Consider the following 16,395-nt stretch of genomic DNA (forward strand, 5'->3'; position numbering starts at 1 on the left):
AAAGCGAGCGATAAAAGAATGAGTGAAACAGAGAGAGCACGAGAGAAAATGAGGGAGAGCATGCGAATTAGAGAGAGCATGAGAGAAAGAAACAGAGCGAGAGAAAGAAAGAGAAAGACAAAGAGAGAGAGCAAGAGAGAAAGAGAAAGAATGAGAGAGACAGAAAGAAAGAAAGAAAGAGAGAGAAAAAGAAAGAAAGAGAAAAGGAGAAAGAGGGGGAGGGGAAAGGGAGAAAGGAAGAGCTAACTTGTATTTTAGTGCCTTCACAACCTCGGGACATCCCAAAACGTTTTTAACAGAAAATTAAGTACTTAAGAGGCGTGGTCACTGTTGTAATGTAGAACATGCAGCAGCCAAAATTGTGCACAGCAAGCTCCCACAAACAGCAATGTGATTATGACCACATAATCTGGTTTAGTAATGTTGGTGCAGGGTTAAATATTGGCCAGGACTAAAGAGAACTCTCTTGGTCGTCTTCAAATCATGCCCTGGGGATTTTTAAGTTAATTTGAGAGGACAATTTATCAATGAGGGATTACACAAACTAGCTTTATCAAGGACAGATTACACAAACCAGGGTTGTCAAGGAGAGATTACACAAACTAGAATTTACTCCCTGGAATTTGATCGATATTTTCAAGATATTAAAGGGAACAGATAGGATAGCATAGAGAGAAACTATTTCTGCTGGTTGGGGAGTCTAGGACTAGGGGGAATAGTCTAAAAAAATAGAGCCAGACCCTTAAGGAGTGAAATTAGTAAAAACTTCTACATGCAAAGGGTGGCAGAAGTTTGGAACTGTCTTCCACAAACGGCAATTGATGCTAGATCAATTGATAGATTTAAATCTGAGATTGTTAGCCGAAGTTATTAAGGGATATGGGGCAAAGGCATGTATATAGAGCTGGGTTGCAGATCATCCACCATCTTATTGAATTGCGGATCAGTTTCGAGGAGCTTAATGGCCTACTCTCCTGTTCTTAAGTCTTATCTGAAAGACAACACCTTCGACAGTGCAGTACTCCCTTGGTACTGCATTGAGCTGTTAGCCTGGATTATGTGCTCACATCTCTGGAAAGGAATTTGAGCTCACGATCATCTGACTCAGAGATGAGAGTGCTACCACTGAGGTGAAGATGACACCTGAGAAAAGCCACAACAGATACCTTAGAAAAGCCACGAGGCGAATCCCTCGCGTTAGATGTCAAAGCTTATGAGGAGAATTTGGGCTTTTCATTCTAGAATATAGATACCCAAAAGTTGAATTTATAAAGATAAATATTCTTTTGGGCCTCCTTATCTCGAGAGACAATGGATACGCGCCTGGAGGTGGTCAGTGGTTTGTGAAGCAGCGCCTGGAGTGGCTATAAAGGCCAATTCTAGAGTGACAGGATCTTCCACAGGTGCTGCAGAGAAATTTGTTTGTCGGGGGTGTTGCACAGTTGGCTCTCCCCTTGCGCCTCCGTCTTTTTTCCTGCCAACTACTAAGTCTCTTCGACTCGCCACATTTTAGCCCTGTCTTTATGGCTGCCCGCCATATAAGATAAGGAATAATGCAGAAAAGTTAAGTGCATAAAGTAATTTTAAATTACTAGATTAGGACATTGGTTCTAACAAAAGGTGAGTTTGAAACTGGTAACAAGAAATTTTTCTTCATACAAACAATGATCAAAACTTGGAATGGACTTCCAGATAGAGTAGAAGTTAAAACACTGGAATCATTTAAAGAATCATAGAATGGTTACAGCATAGAAGGATGCCATTCGGCTCATTGAATCCATATCAGCTCTCTGCAAGAATAATTCAGCTATTCTCACTCCCCTTCCCTTTCCCTGTAGCCGTGCAAATTTCTTGTCGTCCCTTTTAAATTATACAAGTTAATCGTGCTGGTCTGCTGTAAACAATTGGATGGCTCAAATCGGGGGACTTGAGGGTCTTTTTAGATAGATAAAGAACGATGGACTGAATTGTCTACTCAGCTCTAACCCAACAGCTTAATACGAAAGGCCTATGTTTAACTTACTGATATCAGTAGTACTGTGTTTCCGGGAGGGAGTGAGAGGGGTTGAAAAACAGAAAATATGAACAAGACCATATAAATAGTATGCTGAAACAATTTTCAAATCAATAACAATTGATCTAATTTTATTTTTTCTAATCGATCTCAAGTAGCAACAAGTTACCTCTATATAGCACCTGTAACATAGGAAAATGCCCAAGGCACTTCACAGGAATGTAATAAGACAAATATTTAAAAAGAGCCGAAGATATCAGAATAGATGACTAAAAGCTTGATGAAGGAGGTAAACTTTCAGGATGGTCTTAAAAGAGAAAAGACAGAGGGGTTTAGAGAGAGAATTCCAGAGCTTATGGCCTAGACAGCTGAAGTCTAGGATCCACATGGAGGCAGGGTATGCACAAAACGCCTGAGTTGAAGGATCGCAGAGTATCGGAAAGTCGTACAAGGTTACAGAGATGTGGAGGAGCAAAGCCACCTCAGCCAATGTAGGTTTGGAAGCACAACGCTTTGATGGGTGAGCTGAAGTTCATGAAACATGCAAGGGGGGAGGCTGTCCAGGAGTGCACTGAAAAAGTTAAGTCCAGTGGGAATAAAAGCATTCTGATAAAGGGTTCTGATGAAAGGACATCGACCGGAAACATTAACTCTGTTTCTCTCTCCACAGATGGTGCCAGACCTGCTAAGTATTTCCAACATTTTCTGTGTTTATTTCAAATTTCCAGTGTCCACAGTATAATGAATTAGAACATTACAGCGCAGTACAGGCCCTTGGCCCTCGATGTTGCGCCGACCTGTGAAACCATCTGACCTGCACTATTCCATTTTCATCCATATGTCTATCCAATGACCTCTTAAATGCCCTTAAAGTTGGCGAGCCTGCTACTGTTGCAGGCAGGGCGTTCCACGCCCCTACTACTCTCTGAGTAAAGAAACTACCTCTAACATCTGTCCTATATCTATCACCCCTCAACTTAAAGCTATGTCCCCTCGTGCTTGACATCACCATCCGAGGAAAAAGACTCTCACTATTCACCCTATCTAACCCTCTGATTATCTTATATGTCTCTATTAAGTCACCTCTCCTCCTCCTTCTCTCCAACGAAAACAACCTCAAGTCCCTCAGCCTTTCCTCGTAAGACCTTCCCTCCATACCAGGCAACATCCTAGTAAATCTCCTCTGCACCCTTTCCAAAGCTTCCACATCCTTCCTATAATGCGGTGACCAGAACTGCACGCAATACTCCAGGTTCGGTCTCACCAGAGTTTTGTACAGCTGCAGCATGACCTCGTGGCTCCGAAACTCGATCCCCCTGCTAATAAAAGCTAACACACCATATGCCTTCTTAACAACACTATTAACCTGGGTAGCAACTTTCAGGGATTTATGTACCTGGACACCAAGATCTCTCTGTTCATCTACACTACCAAGAATCTTTCCATTAGCCCAGTACTCTGCATTCCTGTTACTCCTTCCAAAGTGAATCACCTCACACTTTTCCGCATTAAACTCCATTTGCCATCTCTCAGCCCAGTTCTGCAGCCTATCTATGTCCCTCTGTACCCTACACCATCCTTCGGCACTATCCACAACTCCACCGACCTTCATGTCATCCGCAAATTTACTAACCCACCCTTCTACACCCTCTTCCAGGTCATTTATAAAAATGACAAACAGCAGTGGCCCCAAAACAGATCCTTGCGGTACACCACTAGTAACTAAACTCCAGGATGAACATTTGCCATCAACCACCACCCTCTGTCTTCCTTCAGCTAGCCAATTTCTGATCCAAAGCTCTAAATCACCTTCAACCCCACACTTCCATATTTTCTGCAATAGCCTACCGTGGGGAACCTTATCAAACGCCTTACTGAAATCCATATACACCACATCCACTGCTTTACCTTCATCCACCTGTTTGGTCATCTTCTCGAAAAACTCAATAAGGTTTGTGAGGCACGACCTATCCTTCACAAAACCGTGCTGACTACCGCTAATGAACTTATTCTTTTCAAGATGATTATAAATCCTGTCTCTTATAACCTTTTCCAACATTTTACCCACAACCGAAGTAAGGCTCACAGGTCTATAATTACCAGGGCTGTCTCTACTCCCCTTCTTGAACAAGGGGACAACATTTGCTATCCTCCAGTCTTCCGGCACTATTCCTGTCGACAATGACGACATAAAGATCAAGGACAAAGGCTCTGCAATCTCCTCCCTGGAGATTGCTTTTGTAATAAAAGCAGAGATGGTTTCAGCAATCTGAGGGAGGGGTGGAGTCAGGCAATGTTACACAGATCAAAGCAGGCGATCTTTGCGAAGAGGAGAATATGGGGTCGAAAGCTTGACTTGAGATCAAATTTAAAAAAATCAAGGTTGCGAACAGTCTGTGTCAGCCTGAGGCAGTTGCCAATGAGGGGGATGGAATCAATGCAAGGGAATGAAGGTTGTAATGGGGGCTGAAGACAATGGCTTTGGACTGCCCAAAATTGAAGTGGAGGAAAATGCAGCGCATCCAGGACTGGATGATGAGCATGCAATCTGACAAAATTTCGAAGTAGAAATTCCTACCAATGTTGTTTTATTGATGCTGGATAAAATGATAAGCCTTTGTCCATCAATGTGAAATGTAATTGGCCCAGGGTGACCAGCCAATGCAACAGCTTCATTTTTTTTTTTAAACTGTGCTGCCTGGGATTTCCTCCTTGGGTACACCTGGAAATTGCACCCGAAGTTGTGCCCATTTTTCTGATGTCAAGTTACACCCAAGTATCCTTTCAATATCATGAGATATATACTCAAACTAAAGTGGATATAAATGAGCATAATCAATCAAGAAAACACTGAAGCAGCACCAGTATATTTCTTCGGTGTCTTAAATTTTAAAGTTTCAACTCATTTAACCATCAATCCTAAGTTCAGTAGGTTGATTCCTGGTATGAAGGGGTTGTCATAAGAAAACGTCAAGCAGGTTGAGCCTATATTCATTGGAGTTCAGAAGAATGAGAGGTGATCTTATTGAAACATAAGGAATTGAGGGGACTTGACAGGGTGGATGCTGAGAGGATCTTTCCCCTTGTGGGAGAATCTATAACTAGGAGGCATAGTTTCAGAATAACGGGTCGCAGAGATGAGGAGGAATTTCTTCTCAGAGGGTAATAAATCTTTGGAATTCTCTATCTCAAAGAGCAGTGGAGACTGAGTCATTGAATATATGCAAGGCTGAGACAGACAGATTTTTGAACTAGAGGGGAGTCAAGGACTATGGGGAAGAGGCATGAAAAGTGGAGTTGAGGCCAAGATCAGATCAGTCATGATCTTATAGAATGATGGAACAGGCTTGAGAAGCAGTACGACCTCCTCCTATTCCTTCTGTTCTCATGCGTATCGGGCACAGCACTTTTAATAACATGCAATCGAGAAAGCTTTTAAATTTTTAATGTAACTTGTACTTTTCCGTAAAAATGCATTGAAAGAAAAATACACAGGTTTCCATGAGGATGTTTTTTTTACAACAATCAAAATAAATTGCAATTAAAAAAAACAGAAAAATACTGTGCCTGAAAATCTAAACGTAATGTTGAGACCCCCGAACAAGTGCAACTAGAGGATATTCACATTTGAGAGTTGGGGGCATGGCCAGTTTTACGGGCAGAGATTCATTTGTACAGAAGATTTGATGGAGAAACATAAAAAGATCGATGCAATTTGGCATATTGAACTTATGTAGCTCATTTATGCCTGCAACTGTATGATTTTTTAAGCCACATAATCTGGGCACAAATGCAGAGGCCTAAGAGTTAACTCGAGTAAAACTGGGTAGCTTAAGAGACTTTTCAGTTCAGAAAATGTAATTAGTCAACAACATCTCAAAATATATTTTGAAACTTTTTCTATGGTTCATGAGTACATGAGCAAGAATAAAATCAGTACAACAAACTTAATACTTACTGATTAAAGAGTATTCTTGAACGAACAATGAACTTGAAGACATAGTCCAAGGATTTCATTGCTTTGAAGAGTTGGTCTGTCACATTAGGCTTCTCAGAATTGTCCACATAGTTTTTCAATACAGTGGTAAGTTTCCTGATGAAAAATTAAGACATAGTTCAATGCATCATTTATACACATTGTGTTGTTTGAGAGAATTAAACCAAACATTTCACTATCTGCAAGAAGCCTGACTGCAGACTGTTCCCACCAAACCTTTTTTCAAAACCAATTTTCTACTGTTGCTAGCCTCCTATGACATGCATCTCCTGTTGTAGATGGTGACCCTCTGCCAGGTTGGTAACCAAGAGATTTGCAAGACAGGTCCAATGCAATTTTCTCTCCATCATTTCACAGTGGACTTGAAACTCAGTGCCCCTCAGCTTTAGGGCATCTTTTTCAAGCAAAAGTACTCCCTACAATCTAAATCCAAACATGTTGCAACACTCATATTTTCTTGTGAATTTTTGCTAAGAATGTTAGTGCTGGAGAATGGAACATTTAAATGTTTGATATCCAGTTTCAACAGCAAGCACTCAAGTCTGATGCAGAGAGCAGATCCATTTATTTTAACGAATCAATTTAACCCTGTCAGGGTTCAGGTCAATATAGAGGCCCTGGAGAAGGTAAGCAAAAGATTTACTAGAATGACACCAGAACTGAGGGGTTATACCTGTCAAGAAAAACTGAACAGGCTAGGGCTCCTTTCTCGAGAAAAGGTAAAACTGAAGGGACAACTCATGGAGGTCTTGAATATTATAAATGTGTTTGACAGGGTAGATGTAGAGAAGATGTTTCCACCTGCAGCCAAGACTAGAATTAGGGGCCATAAATAGGAACATAGGAGCAACAGTCGGCCATTCAGCTCATCGAGCCTGCTCTGCTATTCAATATGATTATGGCTGATCATCCACTTCAATGCCTTTTTCCCACACTATCCCCATATCCCTTTACGTCATTAGTATTTAGAAATCTGTCAATAACTGCTTTAAACATACTCAATAACTGAGCTTCCACAGCCCTCTGGGGTAGAGAATTCCCAAGATTCACAACCCTGTAAATAAAGAAATTTCTCCTCATCTCGGCCCTAAGTGGCTTCTCTTTTTATTTTGAAATTGTGTCCCCAACCAGGGGAAATATCTTACCTGCATCTACCTTGTCTATCCCTTTCAGTATTTGTAGGTTTCAATGAGATCACCTTTCATTCTTCGAAACTCTAGAGAACACAGGCCCAGTTCCCGACTCTCTCTTCATAGGACAGTCCCGCCATCCCAGGAAAAAGACTGGTGAACCTTTGTAGCACTCCCTCTATGGCAATAATATCCTTCCTAAAGTAAGGGGACCAAAACTGCACACAGCACTCCAGGTGCAGTCCAACCAAGATTTTATACAATTGAAGCAAGACTTCTCTACTCCTATACTCAAATCCTCTTGCAATGACACCTAACATACCATTAGCCTTCCCAAATTGCTTGCTGCACCTGCATGTTAGCTTTCAGTTACTTAGTGACGAGGACACCCAGGTGGCTTTGTGCATTGGCATTTTCTGATCTCTTACCATTTAAGAAACACTCTGCACATCTGTTCCTCCTACCAAAGTGGATAACCTCACATTTTTCCACATTATATTCCATCTGCCATGTTCTTGCCCACTCACTAAGTCTGCCTAAATCCCCTTAAAGCCACTTTGCATCTTCCTCACAACACACATTCCCACCAGTTTTGTGTCATCCGCGAACTTGGAAATATTACATTTGGTCCCCACATCCAAATCATTGATATATATTGTGAACAGCTTGGGCCCTAGTACTGATGCTTGTGGTACCCCACTCGTCACAGCCTGCCATTGCAAGAATGACCCATTTATTCCTACTGTTTTCTGCCTGTTAACCAATCCTGAATCCATGCTAGTATATTGCCTCCTATCCCATGTGCTTTAACTTTGCTAACCAAACTCCTATGGGGGGCTTTATCAAAAGCCTTCTTAAAATCCAAGTATACCACGTCCATCGACTCCCCTTTATCAATTCTGAGAGTAACATCCTCAAAAAGCTCCAACAGGTTCGTCAAACATGATTACCCATTCATAAATCCATGTTGACTATGCTCAATCAGATCATTATTATCCAAGTAACCACTTATCACATCCTTTAAAATAGATCTAAAACATTTTCCGTACTACCGATGTAAGGTTAACAGGTCTGTAAGTTCCCTGTTTTCTCTCTCCCTCCCTTCTTAAATAGTGGGTGACATTTGCTATCTTCCAATTTGCAGGAACTGTTCCAGAATCTATAGAATTTTGGAAGATGCATCCACTATCGCCATAGCTACCTCTTTCAACACTCAAGGATATAGAATATCAGGTTTCATGGAACTGTTTTTTTTTTATCCTCTGTTTAAAAACGGTGTGCATTTAAGAATCGGTTTATAAACAGTGTATCTTTAAGACTGAGAGTTGCTCTCAGTCTCTCTCGGCACAGTGTGTCAGCAGCAAGCCAGTTTCCCAGGCAACAGGAGGAGAGAGAGGAGGTCACATGTTGCATTCTAAATTTTGACTGTGTATAAAAGACTGGCCAGAACCAGTCTGAACTGGAGATCAGCAAAGCGTGTTCTACAATGTAGGAAGGATCTCTCTCTTAGCAGAAAAATCTACATTTATCTTTAGGCTCTGTATTGCCTAAGTAGAGAAAAACCCCGGAAAAGAACATTTGTATTGTTGGAGGTAGTAAATTCCTTTTTTACTTCCAAACTCTAAGAAGTCTTTGCTTCAGGATTGACTCTCTGTTGCCTGTTTGTGCTTGCTGGAATTCTCAGTAAAGTTTCAACTGAAAGACTAGCAATTTTAAAATCTAAATTGACCTAGTGCTTTACTCCTTGTTGAAAGATCTGTGTGATGCCTGCTGCAACCAAAGTGCTTTGAATGCCATCCATGTTTGTTGAATTCGCCTGGAGACTTTGAGTGGCATCTGATTATTCTACTCTGGGACACCTCCCCGAACCGGTAACGTAACCAACCAAGACTTACAACCCAGTGATTTATTTATTCCCAAGAAACAACTCTAATTTTATTGAAACCGGTTAACCGTTGGTTTTTGAATGTACACGTGTGTGCATAAGGGTTAAGAGAAATAAGAAGTTATAAAGTCTTGTAGACATAGGTTTATCTCAATAGTGTTTAAAATTTAGTTTATTAATAAATAGTTAATTTGTTGTTGTTTAAAGATACCTGGTTTGGTCTGTTTTATTCTGGGGGGTTAATAAAATGTTTAATTCAGCTAATTCCAGTACGTATGAAGAATTTAATAATATGCTATGACCTGTGGAGGAATGGGACTGAATTGACAGTGCATTGCTCCTGCCTTGGTTGTAACACAGGTCCCAGGGACTTATCAACCTTCAGCTCCATTAATTTCTCCAATACAACCTTCCTACTTATTACTAATTTCCTTCAATTCCTCTTTCTCCCTAATCCCTTGGATCTCTAATTTTGGGAGATTTCTTGCATCTTCCTCAGTGAAGTTAGACACAAAGTAATCATTTAGCTTCTCTACCATTTCTCTATTCCACGTTATAATTTCTCCTGACCCTGCCTGTAATGGACACACGTTTGTCTTAGCCAAATGTTTCCTTTTTACATACCTATAGAAGCTTTTACAGGCAGTTTTTATGTTTTTTGCTAATTTACATTCATATTCTACTCTCCCCTTCTTGGTCCTTCTTTGCTGTATTCTAAAATTCTCCCAATCCTCAAGTTTACTACTATTTCTGGCAACTTTATAGGCCTTTTCTTTTAATCTTATACAATCCTTAACTTTGTTAACCACGATTGACTGACTTGTCTTTTTGGGTTTTTGTGCCTTGAAGGAATGTATAGTTGCTGTAAACTAAAAATAATTCTTTAGAGACTATCCACTGCCTATGTACTGTCATACCTTTTAATGTACGTTTCCAATCCACCTCAGCCAATTTGCCCCTCATACCGTCATAATTTCCTTTGTTCAAATTTAACACCCTGGCTTCAGATTGAACGATCTAATTTGCAAACATAATGTAAAATTCTATCATATTAAGGTCACTCATCCCTTAAGGTTCTTTTCCAACAAGATTATTAACAAACCCTTTCTCATTACATAATGCTAGATCTAAAATAGCCAGTTCTCCAGTCTGTTCCTCAACATACTGCTCTAGAAAATCATCCTTAACACACTCCAGAAACTCGTCTTCCACAGCATTAGTGCTCATTAGGCTTACCCAGTCTATATGAAAATTGAAATCACCCATGATTACTGTATTACCCATGTTACATGCTTCTCTAATCTCCTGATTAATACCATGACCCACACTACCACTACTGTTTAATACAAGATAGTCACTAATAAATCAACTGGGAACTAAGGAAGAACTTCTTTACCCAGCGAGTGGTCAGAATGTAGAACTTGCTACCACAAGAAGTATTTGAGGTGATGAGCAGAGATGCATTTGAGGAGAAGCTAGATATGTGCAAGCACATGAAGAAAATAGGAATAGAAGGATATGTTGTTAGGGTTAGATGAAGAAGTGTGGGAGGAAGTTTGTATGGAGCATAGACACTGCCATGGATCTGTTGTGCCGAATGGCCTGTTTCTGTGCTGTATATACTATGTAATAACACATTTGCTGCAATGGTGTAGCATTTCAATTTCTCATGCCAGGCATCCATTTGCGCCTTCTCAGGGAGACATTTAATTTTAGACTAAAAGATGGGAGGTTTTCGGTTGTAGTCTCGCCTACTGGTTTCATAACAGCCTGAATTCATGACACTTAGGCTTGTAACACTGAGCAGAAAAGAGGGAATTTAATTCCATCAGTATGAGTTATAATATTGACGAAGCAGCAGCAATAACCCTAACGCTCCATCATGAGGTCAGAAGTTTGGGATGTTCGCTGATGACTGCACAATGTTCAGCACCATTCGTGACTCCTCAGATACTGAAGCAGCTGTGTTCATATGCAGCAAGAACTGGACAATATCCAGGCTTGGGCTGATAAGTGGCAATTCATATTCGCACCACACAAGTGCCAGGCAATGACCATCTCAAATGAGAGAGAATCTAACCATCTCCCCTTGATGTTCAACGGCATTACCTTCTTTGAATTCCCCACTATCAAAATCCTGGGGGTCACCACTGACCAGAAACTGAACTGGACCAACCACATATTCAAGAAGCTCAACACCATCCAGCACAAAGCAGCCCACTTGATTGGCAGCCCATCCACCACCTTCAACATTCTCTGCCTCCACCAACGCGCACAGTGGCAGCAGTGTGTACCATCTACAACATGCACTGCAGCAACTCACCAGGGCCCCTTCGACAGCACCTTCTAAACCCGCGACCTCTACCAGCTCGAAGGACAAGGGCAGCAGATGCATGGGAACACCACCACCTGCAAGTTGCCCTCCAAGCCCCACGCCGTCCTGACTTGGATCTATATAACTGTTTCTTCACTGTCGCTGAGTAAAAATCCTGGAACTCCCTTCCTAACAGCACTGCTGGTGTACCTACACCCCAAGGACTGCAGCAGTTCAAGAAGGCAGCTCACCACCACCTTCTCAAGGGAAAAACTAGTGGTAGGCCAGGGGATTGAGGTTTTTTTTTAGGAACCAGCAGCGGATGACTAAAAAGTTAATAAAGAGGGAGAAAATTGATGAAAGTAAATTGGCAAGAAATATAAAAACAAACAGCAAGAACTTCTATGGGTATTAGAAAGAGAATAACTAAAGTGAGTGCAGGACCCTTGGACGATGTGACTAGAGAATTGATAAGGGGGAACAGGGAAATGGCAGTTAATTCAAACCAACATTTTGCATCGTCTCAGTCTTAATGGTGGGGTACACTATAAACATCCCATAAATATCAGATAAGCAAAGAGCTAATGGGGGGAAAGATCTTGTAACAGTCTCTATCACGAGGGACAAAGTATTTGACAAACTAATGGGACAAAATGCAGACAGGTCGCCAGGACCTGATGGCCTGCATCCGAGGGTTTTAAAGGAAGTGGCTGCAGAGATAGTGAAGGCATTGGTTGAAATATTCCAGTACTCACTGGATTCAGGGAGGGTCACAGTGGATTGGAAAACCGCTAATGTGACGCCTCTGTTCAAGAAGGGAGGGAGACAAAAAGCAGGAAACTATAGGCCAGTCAGCCTAACATCAGTCACTGGGAAAATGCTGGAGTTTATTATTAAGGAAGAAATAGCAGGACATTAAGAAACGTTTAATGCAATCAAACAGAGTCAACATGGTTTTGTGAAAGGGAAATCATATTCGACAAATTTGCTAGAGTTCTTCGAGGATATAACAAGCAGAGTTGATAAAGGGGAACCAGTAGATGTAGTATATTTAGATTTGCAGAAGGCATTTGATAAGGTGCTACATAAAAGGTTATTGCACAAAATAGGAGCTCACGGTATTGGGGGTAATGTATTAGCATGGATTGAGGATTGGTTAACTCACAGAAGACAGAGAGTTGGGATTAATAGGTCTTTTCAGGTTGGAAAGACATAACTAGTGGAGTGCCACAAGGATCAATCCTAGGGACTCGATTATTTACTAACTATATTAATGACTTGGAGGAGGGGGCAGAGTGTAATATATCCAAATTTGCTGACGATACAAAATAGGTGGGAGGGCATGTTATGATGAAGACATAAGGAATCTGCAAGGGAATATAGATAGGTTGAGTGAGTGGGCAAAAACTTGGCAGATGGAGTTTAATGTAGGAAAGTGTGAGGTCATGCACTTTGGTAGGAAGAATCAAAAGGCAGACTATTATTTAAATGGAGAGAGACTTCAGAAAAATGCAGCAGAGAGAGATCTGGGTGTTCTTGTGCATGAAACACAAAAGGTTAGCATGCAGGTTCAAGTAATTACGGCGGCAAATGGAATTTTGGCCTTTATTGCTAGGGCGTTGGAGTTTAAAAATAGGGAAGCCTTGTTATAACTGCACAGGCTGTTGGTAAGGTCGCACCTGGAGTACTGCGTACAGTTTTGGTCCCTGTATTTAAGAAAGGATATACTGGCATTGGAGGCAGTTCAAAAGAGATTCACTAGGCTGATTCCTGGGATGAAGGGATTGACGAATCAAGAACAGCTAAACAGGTTAGGCCTTTATTCATTAGAGTTTAGAAGAATGAGGGGTAATCCTATTGAAGGTTCTGATGGGGCTTCACAGGGTAGATGTTGAGAAGATGTTTCCACTAGTGGAGGAATCTCGAACTAGGGGACATAGTTACAGAATAAGGGGACACTCATTTAGCACTGAAATGCGAAGGAATTTCTTCGCAGAGGGTAGTGAATGTCGGAATTCTCTACCCCAAAGAGGTGTGGAGGCGAGATAACTGAAAGTATTTAAAGAGGAGGTTGATAGATTTTTAAAATATCGGGGAGTTGAGGGATATGAGGAGCTGGCACAAAAGAGGAGTTGAGGTCTAGGGCAGATCAGCCATGATCTTATTGAATGGCAGAGCAGGCTTGAGGGGCGAAAGGCCTACTCCTGCTCCTATTTCTTATGTTCTTATGTTATGTTGTATTAGGGATGGGCAATAAATGCTGGCATAGCCACAGCGATGCCCACATCGCCCGAACGAATAAACAAAAGGATTATGGTCTTCCAAAATCTTTATAAGTAATTGTAACTTTCATAAATACTCCAATGTTTAAGAGTCTCCAGATCAAGCCAGGAGGATATGTGTCCAAGTCAAAATGGCATGTGACTTGGAACAGGAACAGGAAAACACTGACGTTCCCACAACATTGCTGCTCTTGTCCTCATGGATGGCAAAGGTCATGAAGGGAAAGGTGAAGAATGAAGGAGCATGAATCTAACAATCTGAGCAGCAGGATTTCCAATGAAGTAGCAGCTCTTAAAGGAATGCCATTTGTACTTAAAAGGGAGTTTGAATAACTGTCAGATTGAGTATCACTTCTTGCACAATGGAGGGCAGAAAACAAAGAAGTAGAATAATTCAATTTGAAGATGTTGGCACTTCAACCAAAAAGCTTTACTCCCCTTGAAGCTGAGGGACATTAAGACACACTTGGATGAAAGGTGCAGAGCAAGTGAAACAAACTACAGGAACCTCTACAAAGCTACAGAAGATAAACTAAACCATTGTTATCATGCCATCCTTTGTTTATTACTCTCTTCCCCCTGAAAGATATCACACAATAATTTTCCAAGTAAACTCTATCTGAAAGGGTGTATAACGGAAAGCATTCTAAGACAGTTCTGTTCTACTTCTATTGCTGTCCAGGAACAGCTGACCCAGAGGTCTTGCCAGCACCTCACAGCAACTTAGAATACTCAATCCAACAGTAGTAAACACTAATACAAATATATCAACTCCAGAGAGTTCAGTTAGTGAGTTGCAGCATGGAGCACTCGATAAATTAAAAAACAAAAATTAAGAGAAACAATTGGTGAGGGCAGTGAAGATTTCCAAACAGTCAGCTTGAAATCTCAGTCAGTTGCAGAGGCCAGGAATGAGAACTTCCATCAAGACCATGTGATAGAACAAAGAACAAAGAACAAAGATAATTACAGCACAGGAACAGGCCCTTCGGCCCTCCAAGCCTGCGCCGATCCAGATCCTCTCTCTAAACATGTCGCCTATTTTCTAAGGTTCTGTATCTCTTTTCTTCCTGCCCATTCATGTATCTGTCTAGATACATCTTAAAAGACTCCATCGTGCCCGCATCTACCACCTCCGCTGGCAATGCGTTCCAGGTGCCCACAACCCTCTGCGTAAAGAACTTTCCACGCATATCCCCCCTAAACTTTTCCCCTTTCACTTTGAACTCGTGTCCTCTAGTAATTGAAACCCCCACTCTGGGAAAAAGCCTCTTGCTATCCACCCTGTCTATACCTCTCATGATTTTGTACACCTCAATCAGGTCCCCCCTCAACCTCCGTCTTTCTAATGAAAATAATCCTAATCTGCTCAACCTCTCTTCATAGCTAGCGCCCTCCATACCAGGCAACATCCTGGTGAACCTCCTCTGCACCCTCTCCAAAGCATCCACATCCTTTTGATAATGTGGCGACCAGAACTGTACGCAGTATTCCAAATGTGATGATGATAGGGGTTCAGGCGGTCACATTCTTGACATCTATAATGCCCTGTACTTTAGGAAAAATTGTCAAACAGAATATAAGCAATGCTGTCTTTTGTGGCTGACAGCTTTCACTGAGGGGAGTGAAAGCTGTGTTGTACTATGCCAAACGAGATATCCATATCCTCCAGTATGCATTTGTGCATGGCAGATTGACTGATTTGGCACAACTAGTTACAAAAAAATTCAAGGATGTGGTCATCTTCACACCATTGACAAAGCCATCCATTAGTGATCTCATCTGAAGGTTCAGCTCAATAATGCAACATATCCTTTATAACTGCTTTCCCCGTGAATCACAGATGGTGAAGTCAGATCTCTTATGCATTCAAGTTGCTCTTCCTTAGTCCATAGACATGACTGGTTGAGTAAAGGCAGGTAACAGCAATGTGCCTCATGCATAAATGAGTGCTTTTGTATGAGAGACTTCAATGCTAACAATTCTCCAATGCTAGGAAATCACAGGGGAAGAGCTACTCATTCAATTTTCAGACCTCCATTAGCCAGTGTGGTCCTCACCAATACAGCCAATTACACCAGCTGGAAGATTTACATTAAGGTGCCACTGCATTGTCAGAAATTGAGCTGGGGAACCCCAGTCACAAGGATAGACTTCCAAGTATTCAGTGTTCAGCAGAATAGCTTCAAGTGAATCAACAAACCCTTTTGTTAAGCATCAAACAAAGATGACATGCACCTATTGTGGATACCCCTCACTGGGGGAAGAGGAATAACACATTAAATAAATCTTGATACAAACACTAGTTCATGGCATAAATAAGCAAACTAATCAGAAAGTATTAAACTTAATGCAGATTTCAAACAACAGGTTTCTTGAAACACTCACGTGTAAGCCAAGGTTGCGCTAAAGTGCTTTTTGATATAGGTTTCAAGAACAGGATTAAAATGCTGGAATTTTCTATCAGCAATCAGTCCAATAATAAATACCTGTGTTTTGGAAAGAAAAAAGGGTTGAAACAAATAGCTGTCACTCATTGGGACCAATGCTTGAACAAGTCTGTATTTAAATGTTTAACATGCCATCTTTGGCAGATTGCACTGCACTGAATAAATACAATGATAAATTTATAGCACCAAATACTGCAATTGATCTTACATTAATTTTACCATATTTTCAACATTGTTTTCTTAACAAAGATTGACAAATGATTCTTCTCCTTAAAATAAATGCAAAACAAAAAACTACAGTAAATAGCTATATATAACAACTT

General features: G+C 41.1%; 1 protein-coding gene across 2 annotated transcripts in view; it reads right to left on the reverse strand.

The window, feature by feature from the left end:
* The window catches only part of dock1 (dedicator of cytokinesis 1), a 744,225-nt gene that overhangs the window by 511,099 nt on the left and 216,731 nt on the right, over window positions 1-16,395 (reverse strand). For both annotated transcript variants that reach the window (XM_068052738.1, XM_068052739.1), the window contains exons 21-22: window positions 16,011-16,111; window positions 5,973-6,107 (exon numbers count right to left, since the gene is read on the reverse strand). In XM_068052738.1, the coding sequence (XP_067908839.1) occupies window positions 5,973-6,107; window positions 16,011-16,111 (236 nt within the window). The remainder of the gene's footprint in view (window positions 1-5,972; window positions 6,108-16,010; window positions 16,112-16,395) is intronic.

The sequence above is a fragment of the Heterodontus francisci genome, chromosome 20, assembly GCF_036365525.1.
Source record: "Heterodontus francisci isolate sHetFra1 chromosome 20, sHetFra1.hap1, whole genome shotgun sequence".
NCBI classification, from domain to species: domain Eukaryota; kingdom Metazoa; phylum Chordata; class Chondrichthyes; order Heterodontiformes; family Heterodontidae; genus Heterodontus; species Heterodontus francisci.